Source organism: Coregonus lavaretus, assembly GCF_964263955.1.
Source record: "Coregonus lavaretus genome assembly, contig: HAP1_SCAFFOLD_809, whole genome shotgun sequence".
NCBI classification, from domain to species: Eukaryota; Metazoa; Chordata; class Actinopteri; order Salmoniformes; family Salmonidae; genus Coregonus; species Coregonus lavaretus.
This window is the reverse complement of record NW_028156855.1, coordinates 205,744-231,773: the sequence shown is the minus strand read 5'-3', so window position 1 is coordinate 231,773 and position 26,030 is coordinate 205,744. Positions and strand designations below refer to the sequence as shown.

At 45.7% G+C, this 26,030-nt stretch overlaps 1 protein-coding gene across 1 annotated transcript; it reads right to left on the bottom strand.

Moving 5' to 3' along the window:
• Positions 1-9,433: 9,433 nt before the first annotated feature.
• Positions 9,434-22,652, bottom strand: asgr1a (asialoglycoprotein receptor 1a). The gene is made up of 8 exons (XM_084194305.1): positions 22,431-22,652; positions 18,658-18,780; positions 18,482-18,586; positions 18,220-18,291; positions 17,996-18,088; positions 11,266-11,420; positions 10,937-11,046; positions 9,434-9,819 (listed from the first exon to the last, which is right to left on the bottom strand). The coding sequence occupies exons 1-8, from the start codon at positions 22,543-22,545 to the stop codon at positions 9,663-9,665; spliced, it is 930 nt and encodes a 309-aa protein (XP_084050431.1). The 5' UTR covers positions 22,546-22,652; the 3' UTR covers positions 9,434-9,662.
• Positions 22,653-26,030: the final 3,378 nt, after the last annotated feature.

Below are 26,030 nucleotides of genomic sequence, written 5' to 3'. Positions count from 1 at the left end.
CTAACCCTAACCCTAACCCTAACCCTAACCCTAACCCTAACCCTAACCCTAACCCTAACCCTAACCCTAACCCTAACCCTAACCCTAACCCTAACCCTAACCCTAACCCTAACCCTAACCCTAACCCTAACCCTAACCCTAACCCTAACCCTAACCCTAACCCTAACCCTAACCCTAACCCTAACCCTAACCCTAACCCTAACCCTAACCCTAACCCTAACCCTAACCCTAACCCTAACCCTAACCCTAACCCTAACCCTAACCCTAACCCTAACCCTAACCCTAACCCTAACCCTAACCCTAACCCTAACCCTAACCCTAACCCTAACCCTAACCCTAACCCTAACCCTAACCCTAACCCTAACCCTAACCCTAACCCTAACCCCTAACCCTAACCCTAACCCCCTAACCCTAACCCTAACCCTAACCCTAACCCTAACCCTAACCCTAACCCTAACCCTAACCCTAACCCTAACCCTAACCCTAACCCTAACCCTAACCCTAACCCTAACCCTAACCCTAACCCTAACCCTAACCCTAACCCTAACCCTAACCCTAACCCTAACCCTAACCCTAACCCTAACCCTAACCCTAACCCTAACCCTAACCCTAACCCTAACCCTAACCCTAACCCTAACCCTAACCCTAACCCTAACCCTAACCCTAACCCTAACCCTAACCCTAACCCTAACCCTAACCCTAACCCTAACCCTAACCCTAACCCTAACCCTAACCCTAACCCTAACCCTAACCCTAACCCTAACCCACCTAACCCTAACCCTAACCCTAACCCTAACCCTAACCCTAACCCTAACCCTAACCCTAACCCTAACCCTAACCCTAACCCTAACCCTAACCCTAACCCTAACCCTAACCCTAACCCTAACCCTAACCCTAACCCTAACCCTAACCCTAACCCTAACCCTAACCCTAACCCTAACCCTAACCCTAACCCTAACCCTAACCCTAACCCTAACCCTAACCCTAACCCTAACCCTAACCCTAACCCTAACCCTAACCCTAACCCTAACCCTAACCCTAACCCTAACCCTAACCCTAACCCTAACCCTAACCCTAACCCTAACCCTAACCCTAACCCTAACCCTAACCCTAACCCTAACCCTAACCCTAACCCCTAACCCTAACCCTAACCCTAACCCTAACCCTAACCCTAACCCTAACCCTAACCCTAACCCTAACCCTAACCCTAACCCTAACCCTAACCCTAACCCTAACCCTAACCCTAACCCTAACCCTAACCCTAACCCTAACCCTAACCCTAACCCTAACCCTAACCCTAACCCTAACCCTAACCCTAACCCTAACCCTAACCCTAACCCTAACCCTAACCCTAACCCTAACCCTAACCCTAACCCTAACCCTAACCCTAACCCTAACCCTAACCCTAACCCTAACCCTAACCCTAACCCTAACCCTAACCCTAACCCTAACCCTAACCCTAACCCTAACCCTAACCCTAACCCTAACCCTAACCCTAACCCTAACCCTAACCCTAACCCTAACCCTAACCCTAACCCTAACCCTAACCCTAACCCTAACCCTAACCCTAACCCTAACCCTAACCCTAACCCTAACCCTAACCCTAACCCTAACCCTAACCCTAACCCTAACCCTAACCCTAACCCTAACCCTAACCCTAACCCTAACCCTAACCCTAACCCTAACCCTAACCCTAACCCTAACCCTAACCCTAACCCTAACCCTAACCCTAACCCTAACCCTAACCCTAACCCTAACCCTAACCCTAACCCTAACCCTAACCCTAACCCTAACCCTAACCCTAACCCTAACCCTAACCCTAACCCTAACCCTAACCCTAACCCTAACCCTAACCCTAACCCTAACCCTAACCCTAACCCTAACCCTAACCCTAACCCTAACCCTAACCCTAACCCTAACCCTAACCCTAACCCTAACCCTAACCCTAACCCTAACCCTAACCCTAACCCTAACCCTAACCCTAACCCTAACCCTAACCCTAACCCTAACCCTAACCCTAACCCTAACCCTAACCCTAACCCTAACCCTAACCCTAACCCTAACCCTAACCCTAACCCTAACCCTAACCCTAACCCTAACCCTAACCCTAACCCTAACCCTAACCCTAACCCTAACCCTAACCCTAACCCTAACCCTAACCCTAACCCTAACCCTAACCCTAACCCTAACCCTAACCCTAACCCTAACCCTAACCCTAACCCTAACCCTAACCCTAACCCTAACCCTAACCCTAACCCTAACCCTAACCCTAACCCTAACCCTAACCCTAACCCTAACCCTAACCCTAACCCTAACCCTAACCCTAACCCTAACCCTAACCCTAACCCTAACCCTAACCCTAACCCTAACCCTAACCCTAACCCTAACCCTAACCCTAACCCTAACCCTAACCCTAACCCTAACCCTAACCCTAACCCTAACCCTAACCCTAACCCTAACCCTAACCCTAACCCTAACCCTAACCCTAACCCTAACCCTAACCCTAACCCTAACCCTAACCCTAACCCTAACCCTAACCCTAACCCTAACCCTAACCCTAACCCTAACCCTAACCCTAACCCTAACCCTAACCCTAACCCTAACCCTAACCCTAACCCTAACCCTAACCCTAACCCTAACCCTAACCCTAACCCTAACCCTAACCCTAACCCTAACCCTAACCCTAACCCTAACCCTAACCCTAACCCTAACCCTAACCCTAACCCTAACCCTAACCCTAACCCTAACCCTAACCCTAACCCTAACCCTAACCCTAACCCTAACCCTAACCCTAACCCTAACCCTAACCCTAACCCTAACCCTAACCCTAACCCTAACCCTAACCCTAACCCTAACCCTAACCCTAACCCTAACCCTAACCCTAACCCTAACCCTAACCCTAACCCTAACCCTAACCCTAACCCTAACCCTAACCCTAACCCTAACCCTAACCCTAACCCTAACCCTAACCCTAACCCTAACCCTAACCCTAACCCTAACCCTAACCCTAACCCTAACCCTAACCCTAACCCTAACCCTAACCCTAACCCTAACCCTAACCCTAACCCTAACCCTAACCCTAACCCTAACCCTAACCCTAACCCTAACCCTAACCCTAACCCTAACCCTAACCCTAACCCTAACCCTAACCCTAACCCTAACCCTAACCCTAACCCTAACCCTAACCCTAACCCTAACCCTAACCCTAACCCTAACCCTAACCCTAACCCTAACCCTAACCCTAACCCTAACCCTAACCCTAACCCTAACCCTAACCCTAACCCTAACCCTAACCCTAACCCTAACCCTAACCCTAACCCTAACCCTAACCCTAACCCTAACCCTAACCCTAACCCTAACCCTAACCCTAACCCTAACCCTAACCCTAACCCTAACCCTAACCCTAACCCTAACCCTAACCCTAATTAAAGTTAAATTTAAATTTAATTTAAATTTAAATTTAAATTTAAATTTAAATTTAAATTTAAATTTAATTTAAATTTAAATTTAAATTTAAAGTTAACTTAAAATTTAAATAATTAACTTTAAATTTAAATTTAAATTTACCTTAAAACTTAACAATCTACAATATAACATAAAACTTAAAATAACCTTAACATATCAATTCAATTAAACTTAACCATTAAACCTTAACACTAACCTAACATAACCTATAACCTAACACTAACCATAACCTAACCTTAACCTAACCCTATAAACTAACCTAACCTAACAAACTACCATTAACAATCCCATAACCCTAACCTAACCAACCCTAACCCTAACCCTAACCCTAACCCTAACCTAACCTAACCCTAACCCTAACCCTAACCATAACCTAACACTACCTAACCCTAACCCTAACCAACCTAACCCTAACCCTAACCTAACCCTAACCCTAACCCTAACCCTAACCCCACCCTAACCATAACCTAACCCTACACCCTAACCCTACCCTAACCCTAACCCTACCCTAACCCTAACCCTAACCCTAACCCAACCCTAACCCTAACACCAAACCCTAACCCTAACCCTAACCCTAACCCTAACCCTAACCCTAACCCTAACCCTAACCCTAACCCTAACCCTAACCCTAACCCAACCCTAACCCTAACCCTAACCCCTAACCCTAACCCTAACCCCAACCCTAAACCCTAACCCTAACCCTAACCCTAACCCCAACCCCAACCCCAACCCCTAACCCTAACCCTAACCCTAACCCTAACCCTAAACCCTAACCCTAACCCTAACCCTAACCCTAACCCTAAACCCTAACCCTAACCCTAACCCTAACCCTAACCCTAACCCTGCCAGTGTTGCCAATTTAGCGACTTTGTCGCTATATTTATCGAGTTTTCAGACCCCATAATGTTGAAATCCACCTAGCCCCCTCCAAAGCACATCGATGGACATCTACGGCCTCCCAGGAGTACAACAAAACAAACCCCAGCTCCCCACGACATTACCTTCTCCACATACAGAATTGGACAGGGGTGTCCAATTGAGTTTTTATCCCTGTACCTAACCCTAACCCTAACCCTAACCCTAACCCTAACCCTAACCCTAACCCTAACCCTAACCCTAACCCTAACCCTAACCCTAACCCTAACCCTAACCCTAACCCTAACCCTAACCCTAACCCTAACCCTAACCCTAACCCTAACCCTAACCCTAACCCTAACCCTAACCCTAACCCTAACCCTAACCCTAACCCTAACCCTAACCCTAACCCTAACCCTAACCCTAACCCTAACCCTAACCCTAACCCTAACCCTAACCCTAACCCTAACCCTAACCCTAACCCTAACCCTAACCCTAACCCTAACCCTAACCCTAACCCTAACCCTAACCCTAACCCTAACCCTAACCCTAACCCTAACCCTAACCCTAACCCTAACCCTAACCCTAACCCTAACCCTAACCCTAACCCTAACCCTAACCCTAACCCTAACCCTAACCCTAACCCTAACCCTAACCCTAACCCTAACCCTAACCCTAACCCTAACCCTAACCCTAACCCTAACCCTAACCCTAACCCTAACCCTAACCCTAACCCTAACCCTAACCCTAACCCTAACCCTAACCCTAACCCTAACCCTAACCCTAACCCTAACCCTAACCCTAACCCTAACCCTAACCCTAACCCTAACCCTAACCCTAACCCTAACCCTAACCCTAACCCTAACCCTAACCCTAACCCTAACCCTAACCCTAACCCTAACCCTAACCCTAACCCTAACCCTAACCCTAACCCTAACCCTAACCCTAACCCTAACCCTAACCCTAACCCTAACCCTAACCCTAACCCTAACCCTAACCCTAACCCTAACCCTAACCCTAACCCTAACCCTAACCCTAACCCTAACCCTAACCCTAACCCTAACCCTAACCCTAACCCTAACCCTAACCCTAACCCTAACCCTAACCCTAACCCTAACCCTAACCCTAACCCTAACCCTAACCCTAACCCTAACCCTAACCCTAACCCTAACCCTAACCCTAACCCTAACCCTAACCCTAACCCTAACCCTAACCCTAACCCTAACCCTAACCCTAACCCTAACCCTAACCCTAACCCTAACCCTAACCCTAACCCTAACCCTAACCCTAACCCTAACCCTAACCCTAACCCTAACCCTAACCCTAACCCTAACCCTAACCCTAACCCTAACCCTAACCCTAACCCTAACCCTAACCCTAACCCTAACCCTAACCCTAACCCTAACCCTAACCCTAACCCTAACCCTAACCCTAACCCTAACCCTAACCCTAACCCTAACCCTAACCCTAAACATGGTTTAGATTGACCCAACCTGCAGATTGTGAAAACACTACATTCAACCCTCTGTAAAAAAGGTTAACATGAGTATATTACGGGAACATTATGATATGGTGATAGGTCTGGGTTTAGAGGAACTTCATGATTTTCACCTGGAGGCCTTTAATAAGGCAGTAGTTTGGGGAAAAGCCAAATATAGGCACAAGTTTACTATAACTTCAGTGGATACATTGAGATCCATGCTACAGGCCCGTCGAGTAGCTCCATCTACTCAGACACCTTTAACATTGTGTCCTATGGAGTTTCCACCTTTGCCTAAGATTTCCCAACCTTTGAGGCCCAAATCGATGGACATCTACGGCCTCCCAGGAGTACAACAAAACAAACCCCAGCTCCCCACGACATTACCTTCTCCACATACAGAATTGGACAGGGGTGTCCAATTGAGTTTTTATCCCTGTATGTGCAAAAAACATAGCCAAATTTTGAAATCCATCTAGCCCCCTCCAAAGCACATCAATGGACATCTACGGCCTCCCAGGAGTACAACAAAACAAACCCCAGCTCCCCACGACATTACCTTCTCCACATACAGAATTGGACAGGGGTGTCCAATTGAGTTTTTATCCCTGTATGTGCAAAAAACATAGCCAAATTTTGAAATCCATCTAGCCCCCTCCAAAGCACATCAATGGACATCTACGGCCTCCCAGAAGTACAACATAACAAACCCCAGCTCCCCACGACATTACCTTCTCCACATACAGAATTGGACAGGGGTGTCCGATGGAGTTTTTATCCCTGTACCTAACCCTAACCCTAACCCTAACCCTAACCCTAACCCTAACCCTAACCCTAACCCTAACCCTAACCCTAACCCTAACCCTAACCCTAACCCTAACCCTAACCCTAACCCCTACCCCTAACCCTAACCCTAACCCTAACCCTAACCCTAACCCTAACCCTAACCCTAACCCTAACCCTAACCCTAACCCTAACCCTAACCCTAACCCTAACCCTAACCCTAACCCTAACCCTAACCCTAACCCTAACCCTAACCCTAACCCTAACCCTAACCCTAACCCTAACCCTAACCCTAACCCTAACCCTAACCCTAACCCTAACCCTAACCCTAACCCTAACCCTAACCCTAACCCTAACCCTAACCCTAACCCTAACCCTAACCCTAACCCTAACCCTAACCCTAACCCTAACCCTAACCCTAACCCTAACAGTTGAATGGTTTATAGCATTATATTGGAGGGGCACACAACAATAGGCCTAAGCACCACAAGACAAACCAGTCTCTTTTTAACCCTACCCTAATTCAAAACCTAACCCTAACCCTAACCCTAACCCTAACCCTAACCCTAACCCTAACCCTAACCCTAACCCTAACCCTAACCCTAACCCTAACCCTAACCCTAACCCTAACCCTAACCCTAACCCTAACCCTAACCCTAACCGTAACCCTAACCCTAACCCTAACCCTAACCCTTCTCCACATACAGAATTGGACAGGGGTGTCCAATTGAGTTTTTATCCCTGTACCCTAACCCTAACCCTAGCCCCCTCCAAAGCACATCGATTGACATCTACGGCCTCCCAGGAGTACAGCAAAACAAACCCCAGCTCCCCACGACATTACCTTCTCCACATACAGAATTGGACAGGGGTGTCCAATTGAGTTTTTATCCCTGTACCTATGTGTAAAAAACATAACCACATTTTGAAATCCACCTAGCCCCCTCCAAAGCACATCGATGGACATCTATGGCCTCCCAGGAGTACAACAAAACAAACCCCAAATCCCCACGACATTACCTTCTCCACATACAGAATTGGACAGGGGTGTCCGATGGAGTTTTTATCCCTGTACCTAACCCTAACCCTAACCCTAACCCTAACCCTAACCCTAACCCTAACCCCAGCTACCCACAACATTACCTTCTCCACATACAGAATTGGACAGTGGTGTCCAATTGAGTTTTTATCCCTGTACCTAACCTAATTTTGAAATCCACCTAGCCTCCTCCAAAGCACATCGATGGACATCTACAGCCTCCCAGGAGTACAGCAAAACAAACCCCAGCTCCCCACGACATTACCTTCTCCACATACAGAATTGGACAGGGGTGTCCAATTGAGTTTTTATCCCTGTACCTAACCCTAACCCTAACCCTAACCCTAATCCACCTAGCCCCATCCAAAGCACATCGATGGACATCTACGGCCTCCCAGGAGTACAACAAAACAAACCCCAGCTCCCCACGACATTAACTTCTCCACATACAGAATTGGACAGGGGTGTCCGATGGAGTTTTTATCCCTGTACCCTATGTGCAAAAAACATAACCACATTTTGAAATCCGCCTAGCCACCTTCAAAGCACATCCATGGACATCTACGGCCTCCCAGGAGTACAACAAAAGAAACCCCAGCTCCCCACGACATTACCTTCTCCACATACAGAATTGGACAGGGGTGTCCAATTGAGTTTTTATCCCTTTACCTAACCCTAACCCTAACCCTAACCCTAACCCTAACCCTAACCCTAACCCTAACCCTAACCCTAACCCTAACCCTAACCCTAACCCTAACCCTAACCCTAACCCTAACCCTAACCGAACAAACAAAACTGAACACAATACAGACAGAATCCAGAAAACAGAATCCACTCCTCAATGTCCTCTGTGGTCTTTATTGTGTTACAAGTCACAAGTAATTTGCTCATTTGTTGATAGGTGTTGTAGTGGTTTAATATCAGAACATCAGACATGTTTGGAGCAACTTTGAAATGTAACGTTTGGAGAACGTGGATAAAAGTCTAAATTCTACAGTGAGACTGAGAGAGCTTGTTGGTGTATGTGTATCAGTGTGTATCAGTGTGTATCAGTGTGTATCAGTGTGTATCAGTGTGTATCAGTGTGTATCAGTGTGTATCAGTGTGTGTCAGTGTGTATCAGTGTGTATCAGTGTGTATCAGTGTGTATCAGTGTGTATCAGTGTGTATCAGTGTGTGTCAGTGTGTATCAGTGTGTATCAGTGTGTATCAATGTGTGTGTATCCTTGTGTATCAGTGTGTATCAGTGTGTATCAGTGTGTATCAGTGTGTATCAGTGTGTATCAGTGTGTGTATCAGTGTGTATCAGTGTGTGTATCAGTGTGTATCAGTGTGTATCAGTGTGTATCAGTGTGTATCAGTGTGTATCAGTGTGTGTATCAGTGTGTATCAGTGTGTGTATCAGTGTGTGTGTGTATCAGTGTGTATCATTGTGTGTGTGTGTATCAGTGTGTATCAGTGTGTGTATCAGTGTGTATCATTGTGTGTGTATCAGTGTGTATCAGTGTGTGTGTGTATCAGTGTGTATCAGTGTGTATCATTGTGTGTGTATCAGTGTGTATCAGTGTGTGTGTGTGTATCAGTGTGTATCAGTGTGTGTGTGTATCAGTGTGTATCAGTGTGTATCATTGTGTGTGTATCAGTGTGTATCAGTGTGTGTGTGTGTATCAGTGTGTGTATCATTGTGTGTGTGTATCATTGTGTGTGTATCAGTGTGTGTATCAGTGTGTGAGTGTGTATGTATCAGTGTGTGTATCAGTGTGTGTGTGTGTGTGTGTATCATTGTGTGTGTATCATGGTGTGTGTGTATCATTGTGTGTGTGTATTATTGTGTGTGTATCATTGTGTGTGTATTAGTGTGTGTGTGTATCAGTGTGTGTGTGTATCAGTGTGTGTGTGTGTGTGTGTGTGTGTGTGTGTGTGTGTGTGTATCAGTGTGTGAGTTATGTGTGTATCAGTGTGTGTGTGTGTGTGTGTATCAGTGTGTGTGTGTGTGTATCAGTGTGTGTGTGTAGCAGTGTGTGTGTATCAGTGTGTGAGCTATGTGTGTATCAGTGTGTGTCCCTGACAGACGTAGCGGTAACTACGGGAACAGTGATCATCGTTCAGCTGTCCGTTGGCGTGTATCATAGCACAGTCCTCCGTCCCACCCAGACCATGACCTTCCCAGTTATCAGGCTGGCCCGGCTTCCACTGGCTAAACACACACAACATGCATACACACACACACACATTCACACCATACACACACACACACACACACACACACACACACACACACACACACACACACACACACACACACACACACACACACACACACACACACACACACATTCACACCATACACACACACACACACACACATACACACCATACACACATACACAAATGGTCAGAACAAACACAGGCACAGACACACACACCTTACCACAAATCACATTTCAGTTAAGAAGGATTCAAACATTTCAAGATCACAGATACATGGACACTTATGGGTACAAAACACACCATGAAGAGTTATCAAACACACACACATGTTATCAGAATACACACACATGTTATCAGAACACACGTTATCAGAATACACACTCATGTTATCAGAACACACACACATGTTATCAGAACACACACATGTTATCAGAACATACACACATGTTATCAGAAAACACGTGTTATCAGAACACACACACATGTTATCAGAACACATATGTTATCAGAACACACACATGTTATCAGAACACACACACATGTTATCAGAACACACATGTTATCAGAACACACACACATGTTATCAGAACACACACACATGTTATCAGAACACACATGTTATCAGAACACACACATGTTATCAGAACACACATATGTTATCAGAACACACACATGTTATCAGAACACACACACACACACATGTTATCAGAACACGCACATGTTATCAGAACACACACATGTTATCAGAACACACACACACACATGTTATCAGAACACACACATGTTATCAGAACACACACATGTTATCAGAACACACAGATGTTATCAGAACACACACATGTTATCAGAACACACACACACATGTTATCAGAACACACATGTTATCAGAACACACACATGTTATCAGAACACACACATGTTATCAGAACACACACATGTTATCAGAACACACACATGTTATCAGAACACACACACACACATGTTATCAGAACACACATGTTATCAGAACACACACATGTTATCAGAACACACACTTGTTATCAGAACACACACATGTTATCAGAACACACACATGTTATCAGAACACACAGTGGTGTTGGTACCTGCGGTCCATGATGTAAGGTGTTCCATCCACCCACTCCCAGTGTCCTGTCCTCTCATCTGACAGTCCAACCCAGTAGAACAGCGGCTTGGTACTGCCTGTTACAAAGTCCTGGTGTCACACATACACAGAGTTAGGACATGTGTGCATATGTTGTGTGTGTTCATGCCTACGTGTGTGTGTGTCTTACCCAGTCCTGTTGAGTCTTCAGTACAGCCAGCTACAGTGAGACTGATAACCCTAACCCTAACCCTTACCCAGTCCTGTTGAGTCTTCAGTACAGCCAGCTACAGTGAGACTGATAACCCTAACCCTAACCCTAACCCTTACCCAGTCCTCTTGAGTCTTCAGTACAGCCAGCGTGGCCTTGTAGTTGGAGCAGTAGTCTCTAGCCTGGTTCCATGGCAACCCGTCAGATGAGAAGAAGTAGCAGGACGAGGAACCAGAAACCACCCAGCCTAGTGGACAGCACCTTGACACTGTGTCTACACACATTCACAACGACACACATTCACAACGACACACATTCACATAGACACACATTCATAGACACACATTCACAACGACACACATTCACATCGACACACATTCACATCGACACACATTCACATAGACACACATTCACATAGCCACACATTCACAACGACACACATTCACAACGACACACATTCACAACGACACACATTCACATCGACACACATTCACATAGACACACATTCACATAGCCACACATTCACAACGACACACATTCACAACAACACACATTCACAACGACACACATTCACATAGACACACATTCACATAGACACACATTCTCACAACAACACACATTCACAACGACACACATTCACAACGACACACATTCACAACAACACACATTCACAACGACACACATTCACAACGACACACATTCACATTGACACATATTCATAGACACACATTCATAGACACACATTCACATAGACACATTCACAACGACACACATTCACAACGACACACATTCACATTGACACACATTCACAACAACACACATTCACATTGACCCACATTCACATAGACACAGATTCATAGACACACATTCACATAGACACACATTCACATAGACACACATTCATAGACACACATTCATAGACACACATTCATAGACACACATTCATAGACACACATTCACAACGACACACATTCACAACGACACACATTCACAACGACACACATTCACATAGACACACATTCACATTGACACACATTCACATTGACACACATTCACATTGACCCACATGCACATTGACACACCATACACATACATACAGTTGAAGTTAGAAGTTTACCAAATTAGCCAAATTCATTTAAACTCAGTTTTTCACAATTCCTGACATTTAATCCTAGTCTTAGGTCAGTTAGGATCACCCCTTTATTTTAAGAATGTGAAATGTCAGAATAATAGTAGAGAGAATTATTTATTTCAGCTTTTATTTATTTAATCACATTCCCAGTGGGTCAGAAGTTTACATACACTCAATTAGTATTTGGTAGCATTGCCTTTACATTTTTTAACTTGAGTCAAACTTTTCAGGTAGCCTTCCACAAGCTTCCCACAATAAGTTGGGTGAATTTTGACCCATTCCTCCTGACAGAGGTTGTGTAACTGAGTCAGGTTTGTAGGCCTCCTTGCTCGCACACGCTTTTTCAGTTCTGCCCACAAATGTTCTATTGGATTGAGGTCAAGGCTTTGTGATGGCCACTCCAATACCTTGGCTTTGTTGTCCTTAAGCCATTTTGCCACAACTTTGGAAGTATGCTTGGGGTCATTGTCCATTTGGAAGACCAATTTGCGACCAAGCTTTAACTTCCTGACTGATGTCTTGAGATGTTGCTTCAATATATCCACATAATTTTCCTTCCTCATGATGCCATCTATTTTGTGAAGTGCACCAGTCCCTCCTGCAGCAAAGCACCCCCACAGCATGATGCTGCCACCCCTGTGCTTCACGGTTGGGATGGTGTTCTTCGGCTTCCAAGTCCCCCCTTTTTCCTCCAAACATAACAATGGTCATTATGGCCAAACAGTTCTATTTTTGTTTCATCAGACCAGACCAGACCGACAAGTACGATCTTTGTCCCCATGTGCAGTTGCAAACCGTAGTCTGGCTTTTTATGGTGGTTTTGGAGCAGTGGCTTCTTCCTTGCTGAGTGGCCTTTCAGGTTATGTCGATATAGGACACGTTTTACTGTGGATATAGATACATTTGTACCTGTTTCCTTCAGCATCTTCACAAGGTCCTTTGCTGTTGTTCAGGCATTGATTTGCACTTTTCGCACCAAAGTACGTTCATCTCTAGGAGACAGAACGCGTCTCTTTCCTGAGCGGTATGACGGCTGCGTGGTCCCATGGTGTTTATACTTATGTACTATTGTTTGTACAGATGAACGTGGTACCTTCAGGCATTTGGAAATTGCTCCCAAGGATGAACCAGACTTGTGGAGGTCTACAATTATTTTTCTGAGGTCTGGAGCGCAGACTACGGGTGGGTGTTGCTATGGTGACCAGTGAGCTAAGATAAGACGAGGATTTGCCTAGCAGTGATTTATAGATGACCTGGAGCCAGTGGGTTTGGCGACTAATATGTAGTGAGGGCCAGCCAACAAGAGCGTACAGGTCACAATGGTGGGTAGTATATGGGGCTTTGGTGACAAAATGGATGGCACTGTGATAGACTACATCCAATGTGCTGAGTAGAGTGTTGGAGGCTATTTTGTAAATGACATCGCCGAAGTCAAGGATCAGTAGGATAGTCAGTTTTACGAGGGCATGTTTGGCAGCATGAGTGAAGGAGGCTTTGTTGCGAAATAGGAAGCTGATTCTAGATCTAACTTTGGATTGGAGATGCATAATGTAAGTCTGGAAGGAGAGTTTACAGTCTAACCAGACACCTAGGTACCACATATTCTAGGTCAGACCCGCCGAGAGTAGTGATTCTAGTCGGGTGGGCGGGTGCAAGCAACGTTAGGTTGAAGAGCATGCATTTAGTTTTACTAGTGTTTAAGAGCAGTTGGAGGCTACGGAAGGAGTGTTGTATGGCATTGAAGCTCGTTTGAAGGTTCGTTAACACAGTGTCCAATGAAGGGCCAGATGTATACAAAATGGTGTCGTCCGCATAGAGGTGGATCTGAGTGTCACCAGCAGCAAGAGCGACATCATTGATATACGCAGAGAATAGATTCATCCCGAGAATTGAACCCAGAGGTCCAGACAACAGGCCCTCCGATTTTACACATTGAACTCTATCTGAGAAGTAGTTGGTGAACCAGGCGAGGCAGTCATTAGAGAAACCAAGGCTATTTAGTCTGCCAATAAGAATGTGGTGGTTGACAGAGTCGAAAGCCTTGGCCAGGTCGATGAAGACGGCTGCGCAGTACTGTCTTTTATCGATCGCGGTTATAATATCGTTTAGGACCATGAGCGTGGCAGAGGTGCACCCATGACCAGCTCGGAAACCGGATTGCATAGCGGAGAAGGTACGGATTCGAAATGGTCGGTGATCTGTTTGTTAACTTTGCTTTCAAATACATTCGAAAGGCAGGGCAGGATGGATATAGGTCTGTAACAGTTTGGATCTAGAATGTCACCCCCTTTGAAGAGGGGGATGACCGCGGCAGCTTTCCAATCTCTGGGGATCTCAGACGTTACGAAAGAGAGGTTGAACAGGCTAGTAATAGGGGTTTTGACAATTTCGGCAGCTAATTTTAGAAAGAAAGGGTCCAGATTGTCTAGCCCAGCTGATTTGTAGGGGTCCAGATGTTTTAACCCTTTCAGAATATCAGCTGTCTGAATTTGTGTGAAGGTGAAGCGGGGGGGGGGGCATGGGCAAGTTGCAGCGTAGGGTGAAGAGCTGGTGGCCGGGGTAGTGGTAGCCAGGTGGAAAGCATGGCCAGCCGTAGCAAAATGCTTGTTGAAATTCTCGATTATTGTTGATTAATCGGTGGTGACAGTGTTTCCTAGACTTAGTGCAGTGGGCAGTTGGGAGGAGGTGCTATTATTTTCCATGGACTTTACAGTGTCCCAAAACTTTTGGGAGTTAGTGCAACAGGATGCAAATTTCTGTTTGAAAAAGCTAGCCTTTGCTTTCCTAACTGATTGTGTATATTGGTTCCTGACTTCCCTGAAAAGTTGCATATCGTGGGGGCTGTTCGATGCTAATGCAGTACACCACAGGATGTTTTTGTGCTGGTCAAGGGCAGTCAAGTCTGAGGAGAACCAGGGGCTATATCTGTTCTTAGTTCTGAATTTTGTGAATGGGGCATGCTTATTTAAGATTGAGAGGAAAGCACTTTTAAAGAACAACCAGGCATCCTCTACTGACGGAATGAGGTCAATATCCATCCAGGATACCCTGGCCAGGTCAATTAGAAAAGCATGCTCGCTAAAGTGTTTTAGGGAGCGTTTGACAGTGATGAGGGGTGGTTGTTTGACCGCGGACCCATTACGGACGCAGGCAATAAGGCAGTGATCGCTGAGATCCTGGTTGAAGACAGCGGAGGTGTATTTAGAGGGTAAATTTGTCAGGATGATATCTATGAGGGTGCCCATGTTTACAGATTTAGGGTTGTACTTGGTAGGTTCGTTGATAATTTGTGTGAGATTGAGGGCATCTAGTTTAGATTGTAGGTTGGCCGGGGTGTTAAGCATATCCCAGTTTAGGTCACCAAGCAGTACAAACTCTGAGGATAGATGGGGGGCAATCAGTTCACATATGGTGTCCAGGGCACAGCTCGGGGCTGAAGGGGGTCTGTAGCAAGCGGCAACAGTGAGAGACTTATTTCTGGAAAGGTGGATTTTTAGAAGTAGAAGCTCAAACTATTTGGGCACAGACCTGGATAGTACGATAGAGCCCTGCAGGCTATCTCTACAGTAGATTGCAACCCCACCCCCTTTGGAAGTTCTATCGAGATGGAAAATGTTGTAGTTCGGGATGGACATTTCTGAATTTTTGGTGGCCTTCCTAAGCCAGGATTCAGACACTGCTAGAACATCAGGGTTGGTGGAGTGTGCTAACGCAGTGAATAACTAAAACTTAGGGAGGAGGCTTCAGATGTTAACGTGCAAGAAACCAAGGCTTTTACGGTTACAGAATTCAACAAATGAAAACGCCTGGGGAGTAGGAGTGATACTGGGGGCTACAGGGCCTGGGTTAACCTCTACATCACCAGAGGAACAGAGGAGGAGTAGAATAAGGATACAGCTAAAGGCTTTAAGTACTGGTCTTCTAGTGCGTTGGGTACAGAGAAAAAAGGGGGCAGATTTCCGGGCGTTGTAGAATAGATTCAGGGCATTATGTATAGATAAGGATATGGAAGGATATGAGTACAGTGGAGGTAAACCTAAGCATTGGGTAACAATGAAAGAGATAGCATCACCGGAGGCACCGATTGAGTCGGTCTCCGCGTGTATAGGGGGTGGGACAAAGGAGCTATCTAAGGCAGGTTGAGCTGGGCTGGGGGATCTACAGTGAAATAGTACAATAAGAAATAACCAAAACAGCAATAAGCAAGGCCTATTGACATGGGAGAGAGGTATAAAGCTATCACAGGTGTTATTCGAGAGAGCTAAGACAACGGCTGGTAATGGCAACAAAGTTTGGGCTGAGGCTAAACATAAACAGGATGCGGTACCGTATAAAGGAACAGTCCAGCAGGCATCAGCTGTATAGCTGAGTTATCATAAGGTCCGGTGAACAGCAATAGGAGAGTTCGGAGGTAGTTCGGAGGCTTCTACAGCACTGGCGAGCAAGAGGCCCCGGCTTGCGTGTGCTAGCGGGCCGGGGCTAGCAGATGGACCTTCATGGTCAACGTCATAACGGGAAGCCTGTTGAAACCACAACAGACGATTTCGTCGGCAGACCAGTCGTGTTGGATCGGCGGGGCTCCATGTCAACACTAGGAGGTCCCGTCCGGTTGACAGAGAGGTAGATAGCCGGGAGATGGGCCTGGCTCGAGGCTAGCTCAGGGCTGATTAGCCAACAACTACATCAATTTGGTTGCAGCTAGCTAGTTCAGATGATCCAGTATTAAAGGTCCAGTGATTCAGTGATTCCGGCAGAAAAACCGATATGTTCTGGGTCGATAACGCGCTGTGCAGACAGTGCAGACTGGTGGATAATAGTCCAGGCTAGAGCTGGCTGGTAGGTAGTGCAGGCCACGGACAATGGTGAAAAACCGCTAACGGTGGCTAATAGCAAGTAGCTAGTTAGCTGGCTACTCCTGTCCGGTAGACAGAGAAGTAGATAGCCGGGATATGGGCCTGGCTCGAGGCTAACTGGTGCTTGCTTCGGGGGCAGTGGTGATTAGCCAACAGCAACATCCATCCAGTTGCTTCTAGCTAGTTGCGATCCGGTGTTAATGTCCAGTGATTCAGTTATTCCGGCAGAAAATCCGATGTTCTGGGTGAAAACCGCTAACGGTGGCTAATAGCAAGTAGCTAGTTAGCTGGGTAGCTAGTTTCAACTGGAGATTCTAGATAAAAGGTAAGTCAATAATAGAATCCGTTCCACATTGAGTGAGGCGGGTTGCAGGAAAGTATATTTTGTAGAAGGATGAATAGTGTGATAGGGAAATAAGTACGAAAAGAAAAAAAACTGAAAAAAAAAACTGCTATTTACACGGACACACAACAAAGAACACGACCGCACTGCTACACCATCTTGAATTCAAGTGAATTATATGTGAAATAATGTCTGTAAACAATTGTTGGAAAAATTACTTGTGTCATGCACAAAGTAGATGTCCTAACCAACTTGCCAAAACGAGTTTGTTAACAAGAAATTTGTGGAGTGGTTGAAAAACTAGTTTTAAAGACTCCAACCTAAGTGTATGTAAACTTCCGACTTCAACTGTACATAGATCCAACCAGTCCTCTTCAATTAGATATTCCTCAGGGTTCAGTGTTTTGACTCTTGATAGTGTTCATATTGTTTTAATTCATGGTAACTTATACAGTCTGTCATCATAGTGTGTCATTTGATTGTTGTTGTGTGTGTGTGTGTGTGTGTGTTCGTGTGCGTACCATTGTGCAGGACTCTGTCTAAGGAACACTTAATGCCGGCTACAGCAGAACGAAGAGACTCCAACTGATCCAACCCCTTCACCAACTCAGACACTGTAACACACACGCACACACAGATAGTACAAATAAATGTCATATGATGTACTGTATCATTGTGCATATTGTTAATGTGGAACCAATGTTGTGATAGTTCAATTTGAAGGGGAAATGATTAGCAGACGGACCTGAGTCCAGCTTTTGTTCAGTCATTTCCATGGTGAACTTCTGCCTTCCGATCTCCTTCTGCAAGTCCGCCTCTGGAGACATAGAGAGATACAATGTGTGTATGTGTGTGTTCGTGTGAGTGTATGGTGTGTGTGTGTGTATGTGTGCGTGTGTGTGTGTGAGTGGTGTGTGTGTGTGTGCGTGGAATGTGTACGTGGTGTGTGTGTGGTATGTGTGCGTGTGTGTGTGTGTGTACGTGGTGTGTGTGTGGTATGTGTGTACCTGAGGCCTTGCTGTGTTGTAGAGCTGTGATGACCGTCTGAACAGCAGAACTCAGGTTGGCAACAGTCTTTTCTACTGATGAGAACCTGCTGTCTGTCTTCACATCTACACACACAGGAGAGCATGGGTTACTCCAAATAGTGTGAGCGTGTGTGCGTTTGTGCGTGTGTACTCACTGTTGACGGAGACAAAGATGATCAGAGCCAATAGGAAGAAAGCAGACAGAACAGGTCCCGCCCACATCCATCTCCTTCTGCCTAATCGGGGCACTAGGCCTAACCTGGGCTCCGGCTCCGGCTCTACACAAACACACACACACACACACACGTTAAGTTATCCGTACAGACAGCACAATTCACTAACTGTGTGTGACCTGTTGTTACACCATGCTCTAACTCAGTGGTTCTCATACCTCTCCTCTCCTGGGGACTCTAAACCATTGGTTCTCAAACCTCAAGGACTCTAACCCATTGGTTCTCAAACCTCAAGGACTCTAACCCATTGGTTCTCAAACCTCAAGGACTCTAACCTATTGGTTCTCAAACCTCATGGACTCTAACCCATTGATTCTCAAACCTCAAGGACTCTAACCAAGTGGTTCTCAAAACTCTCCTGTCCTGGGGACCCTAACCCAGTGGTTCTCAAAACTCTCCTGTCCTGGGGACCATAACCCAGTGGTTCTCAAATCTCTTCTCTCCTGGGGACCCTAACCCAGTGGTTCTCAAATCTCTTCTCTCCTGGGGACCCTAACCCAGTGGTTTTCAAATCTCTTCTCTCCTGGGGACCCTAACCCAGTGGTTTTCAAATATCTTCTCTCCTGGGGACACTAACCCAGTGGTTCTCAAACCTCTTCAAACCTCAAGGACTCTAACCCAGTTGTTCTCAAACCTCTCCTCTCTTGGGGACTCTAACCCAATGTTTCTCAAACCTCTCCTCTCCTGGGCACTCTAACCCAGTGGTTCTCAAACCTCACCTGGCCTTGGGAACCTTACCCAATGATTCTCAAAACTCTCGTCACCTGGGGACTCTAACCCAGCGATTCTCAAACCTCTGCTCTTCTGGGGAATCTAACCCAGTTGGTCTCAAAACTCTCCTCACCTCAGGGACTCTAGCCCAGAGGTTATCAAACCTCCCCTCATCTGGGGATTCTAACCCACTGGCTCTCAAACCTCCCCTCACATGGGGACTCTAACCCAGTGGCTCCCAAACCACTCCTGACCCTGGGACTCTAACCCAATGGTTCTCAAACCACTCCTCTCCTGGGAATTCTAACTTAGTGGTTCTCAAAAATCTTCTATAATGGGGACTCTAACCCCGTGGTTATCAAACCTCTCATCTCCTCAGGGACTCTAACCCAGTGGTTCTCAAACATCTCCTATCTTGGGGACTCTAACCTCATGAATTTTAAACATCTCCTCTCCTCACAGACTCTAATCCTGTGGTTCTCAAACCTCTCCTCTCTTCAGGGAATCTAACCCAGTGGTTCTCAAACCTCTCCTCTCCTGGGGACTCTAACCAAGTGGTTGTCAAACCTTTCCTCTCCTCAGGGACCCTAACCCAGTTGTTCTCAAACATCTCCTATCCTCTGGACTTTAACCCAGTGGTTCTCAAACCACTCGTCTCCAAGGAACTCTAACCCAGTGGTTGTCAAACATCTCCTATCCTCGGGACTTTAACCCAGTGGTTCTCAAACCACTCGTCTCCAAGGAACTCTAACCCAGTGGTTGTCAAACATCTCCTATCCTGGGGACTCTAACCCAGTGGTTCCAAACCTCTCATCTGCGCAGGGATTCTAACCTAGTTGTTCTCAGAACATCTCCCATCCTTGGGACTCTAACCAAGCAGTTCTCAAGACACTCCTCTCCTGGGGACACTAATCCAGTGGTTTTCAAACATCTCCTTTCCTCAGGGACTTTAATCCAGTCGTTATCAAACCTCTCCTCTCCTGGTGCCTCAAACCCATTGGTTTGCAAACCTCTCCTCCCATGGGTACAATAACCCAGTGGTTCTCAAACCTCTCTTCTCCTGGCGACTCTAACACAGTGGTTCTTAAACGTGTACTCTCCTCAGGGACTCTAACCCAGTGGTTCTCATACCTCTCCTCTCTCAGGGACTCTATCCTACTGGTTCTCAATCCTCTCTTCTCCTGAAGCCTCTAACCCAGTGGTTCTCATACATCTCCTATCTAGGGGACTCTAACCAAGTGGTTGTCAAACCTTTCCTCTCCTCAGGGACCCTAACCCAGTGGTTCTCAAACATCTCCTATCCTCAGGACTTTAACCCGGTGGTTCTCAAACCACTCCTCTTCTGGGGCCCCTAACCCAGTGGTACTCAAACCTCTCCTCACCTCAGGGACTCTAACCCAGTGGTTCTCAAACCTCTCCTCTCCTGGGGACTCTAACCAAGTGGTTGTCAAACCTTTCCTCTCCTCAGGGACTCTAAGCCAGTTGTTCTCAAACATCTCCTATCCTCGGGACTTTAACCCAGTGGCTCTCAAACCACTCGTCTCCAAGGAACTCTAACCCAGTGGTTCCAAACCTCTCATCTGCGCAGGAATTCTAACCTAGTTGTTCTCAAACATCTCCCATCCTTGGGACTCTAACCAAGCGGTTCTCAAGCCACTCCTCTCCTGGGGACACTAATCCAGTGGTTATCAAACATCTCCTGTCCTGGGGACTCTAAACCAATGGTTGTCAAACCTCTCCTCTCCTCGGAGACTCTAACACAGTGGTTCTCAAACCTCTCCTCTACTGGGGACTCTAAGCCTGTGGTTCTCAAAACTCTCCTCTCCTCATTAACTCTAACCCAGTGGTTCTCAAACATCTCCTTTCCTCAGGGACTTTAATCCAGTCGTTCTCAAACCTCTCATCAGGAAATCTAACCAAGTGGCTATCAAATCTCTCCTCTCCTGGTGCCTCGAACTCAGTGGTTCTCAAACCTCTCCTCTCCTGGCGACTCTAACCCAGTGGTTCTCATACCTCTCCTCTCCTGGCGACTCTAACCCAGTGGTTCTCATACCTCTCCTCTCCTGGGGACTCTAACCCAGTGATTCTGAAACCTATCCTCTCCTCAGGGACTCTAACCCAGTGGTTCTCATACCTCTCCTCTCCTGGGGACTCTAACCCAGTGATTCTGAAACCTATCCTCTCCTCAGGGACTCTAACCCAGTGGTTCTCATACCTCTCCTCTCCTCAGGGACTCTAATCCAGTGGTTCTCAAACCTCTCCTCTCTCAGGGACTCTATCCTACTGGTTCTCAATCCTCTCCTCTCCTGGGGCCCCTAACCCAGTGGTTCGCAAACCTCTCCTCTCTTGGGGACTCTAACCCATTGGTTCTCAAAAATGTCCTCTCCTCAGAGACTCTAGCATAGGTTAATCAGGTGAGCTAGTTCAGGGCTAAATCTAAATTGTGAAATGTCTGGTGTCCCCAAGGAGAGGTTTGGGAAGCACTGGTCTAAAGCACTGGATCTTCTCACACACCACCATACACACACCATACACAAACACACACACACAACCATACACACACCATACACAAACACACACACACACCATACACACTACACACACAACCACACACAACCACACACAACCACACACACACACCATACACAAACACACACACACCATACACACTACACACACAACCACACACAACCACACACAACCACACACACACACACACCATACACACACCATACACAAACACACACACACCATACACACTACACACACAACCACACACAACCACACACACACACACACCATACACAAACACACACACACCACACACACAACCATACACACCATACACATACACACACACACTATACACACCACACACACACCATACACACCATACACACTACACACACATCACACACCATACACACCACACACACAACCACACACACATCACACACCATACACACTACACACACAACACACACCTTTGGTCCAGAAGGCTAGGTTGTCGCTGGTGTCTGTGTTGTTGAAGTCGTCATGATATTCTGTAGTTATGACAACAGACCCCTGGACGGACCCCAGCTCCGCAGCCTCCTTCATCACACCCTATTCCACAGATATTAGAGTTCTATTCTATAGTGAGTGGATGGAAATCCAGAGTGCGTTAGCTACTAAGTCCCTTAGTGGTGTGTGTGTGGGACCCAAACTATCGGTCAATGCACCCCAACCTGCACTTTGAGCCACCTACCAAGTGTGTGTAAGAGTGTGTAAGAGTGTGCGAGTGTGTGAGTGTGTGAGTGTTGTGGTGTGTGTGTGTGTGTGTGTGTGTGTGTGTTTACCTAGCAGTAAAACTAACATTGGGACACATCAGTCAGGTCTCATGTTGTTGAAGGGCCCTTAAAGGGGAATGGAAACATTTTAGGAAGTAAATCAAAGCAAAGAGATGTATTCAATCCACTAATACTAAACATGTGTATTTAACATAAAAACATCTCTATATTTAGGTTTATTTGAGCTATGGTCAGTGCCATTTTACAGTTTTTGCCCATTGCTTACACTAAAACCGAATGCTTAGACCAAAGCCTCAATACCTAAACTTCTTGTAGCATAGCTTAAACACAGTGTAACCATAGCTTAAACACAATGTCAACTTTGCACTTTGTTTGCAATTCTGTAACACACTTATTGCGAAACACTACACACGTTTTCTTACATTAGACACTTTGTTCAAAAACTAAATCACCTGTTATCATTGGGAAAACACTCTGTTCAAAATGCATAACTCATCTGGCAATTGTATGCACTTACATACACACCTGAAAACACTTGCACAGAAAACAGAACACCAGCCAGTCTGAGCCTTAGCACTACAAATAGGCCTCAGGTAAGCCATTTTTAGAACTTTGCAAGCATGGAGGCAATGAGAGTCAGAGTAAGAGGAGGACGAAGAGAGAGAGGAGTCGGATGAGGAAGAGGACGTGGAAGAGGACGAGGACCAGTGCGGAGACGTATATCAGATGACATCAGGGCTACTCTGGTGGACCATGTGATAAATCATGGCCTGTCATGAGGGAGGCTGGGCAAAGAGTCCACCCTAACCTCAGTCGCTACACAGTAGCATCGATAATAAGGACATTCCGACTGGAGAACAGGTATATCTTCAAGTTTCTACTCCAGACTGTACCTACTGTATGTGTCACATGATTCTGTATCATATTACAGTATTACTGTACTAACTATACTATACAAAAATGGGTAGTGCTGTGAAGTACTGTATATTTAAAGGAATACCATTGTGATGTTGCAGTACTGTGTACAGTTTGAAAGTACAGTATGTGAAAAATAACCTAACCAATGACATCTTGTGGTGGCATTTTCTACGGAATGGTTGGACGACCTCCTCAAGGTGGAAGGGAAACGGCTCTTCACTCAACAACAAGAGCTTGCCATCATTGAAATGGTGCGAGAAAATAATGCAATCCAACTTTGAGAGGAACAGTGTCAGGGTCAAGGATCTGTGCCATGATTATGTGCAGGTATGTGTCACTTTACTTTACATACTATATATTGTGATGTGGGAATGAGGGTTTATGCTGCCACATGCCCTGCCTGTAGCTTGTAGTTTTTGTCTATACTCACCCAACCCAGCCCATACTTGTGTGAAAATATAGACATTGTAGTTACTGTATGTGTTTTCAGTAACACTATTCAATATTTTCTGTTACAGACAGTTCTGGAGTTTGATGCCGCCGAACTGCCGCATGAGGTCATCTACGTGGATGAGGCAGGCTTCAATCTGGCCAAAACCAGGCGTCGGGGGCCGTAACGTAGTTGGACAAAGGGCTGTTGTAAATGTCCCTGGGCAGCGTGGGGGAAATATCACCTTGTGTGCTGCAAGTAGTGTCCAAGGAGTCCTGCATCATCATGCCACTCTAGGTCCCTACAATACAGGACAGATCATTGCATTTTTCCCCCAATAGCAATTTAACCAGTAATTGTTTCGTTTTTTTACTTGTTTTGTTGCTAAATTTGATGTTAAGAATTTCTGTAAGAACGTTTGTTTTTTTGTAAAAACCTTTTTGTAAATACTGTTTGATTACTGCAGAAATTCTACTTTTGAGTTTTACAGAAGACAATGACAATAAAATGACAATAAAAATTTAAACACAAAGACTGCAGTGTTTTATATAAAGCCCATCAGTGTGTTGCTGCTGATATGAAAGAGTCATTCAAATGTTGCTTGTGTGTATGGTTTTGTTGCAAGAATTTCATTTTTAGAAAGGAGTGTTAAGTTTTGATTGCAGTGTTTCATTTTGGCATATATCTGAGTTGTTAATCTCCAAGTGCTATGTCTGATTGGCTTGTGTGTTGAGTTTTGACATAATGAGCCAAATTCTGCAAAAAGTGTGTAAGCAATAGGCAAAAACTGTAATAACTTCACCATGCTCAAACGGATACTCAATGTCAGCTTTTTTTTATACCAATCTACCAATAGGTGCCCTTCTTTGCGAAAAATTTGAAAACCTCTGATCTTTGTGGTTGAATCTGTGTTTGAAATACAATGCTTGACAGAGGGACCTTACAGATAATTGTATGTGTAGGGTAAAGAGATGTTGTAGTCATACAAAAATCATGTTAACAGGTTTTAGTGCTATTTTCATTTTTTTCCTCTCCTCTCTTCTCTTCTCTTCTCTTCTCTCTTCAGTAGTCTGTCTGTGTCGTATCTCTTCAGTAGTCTGTCTGTGTCATATCTCTTCAGTAGTCTGTCTGTGTCTTATCTCTTCAGTGGTCTGTCAGTGTCTTATCTCTTCAGTAGTCTGTCTGTGTCTTATCTCTTCAGTAGTCTGTCTGTTTCTTATCTCTTCAGTAGTCTGTCTGTGTCTTTTCTCTTCAGTAGTCTGTCTGTGTCTTATCTCTTCAGTTGACTGTCTGTGTCTTATCTCTTCAGTAGACTGTCTGTGTCTTATCTCTTCAGTTGACTGTCTGTGTCTTATCTCTTCAGTTGACTGTCTGTGTCTTATCTCTTCAGTAGACTGTCTGCGTCTTATCTCTTCAGTTGACTGTCCCAGACCTGCTGTTTTCAACTCTTTAATGATCGGCTATGAAAAGCCAACTGAGAGACCTGAGCCCTAGGACCATACGTCGGGACTACCGGCCGTGGTGACTCCTTGCTGTCCCCAGTCCGCCTGGCCTTGCTGCTATTCCAGTTTCAACTGTTCTGCCTGCGGTTATGGAACCCCTACCTGTCCCAGACCTGCTGTTTTCAACTCCTAATGATCGGCTATGAAAAGCCAACTGAGATTTATTCCTGATTATTATTTGACCATGCTTGTCACTTATGAACATTTTTGAACATCTTGGCATGGTTCTGTTATAATCTCCACCCGGCACAGCCAGAAGAGGACTGGCCACCCCTCATAGCCTGGTTCCTCTCTAGGTTTCTTCCTAGGTTTTCGCCTTTCTAGGGAGTTTTTCCTAGCCACCGTGCTTCTACACCTGCATTACTAGCTGTTTGGGGTTTTAGGCTGGGTTTCTGTACAGCACTTCGAGATATTAGCTGATGTAAGAAGGGCTATATAAAATAA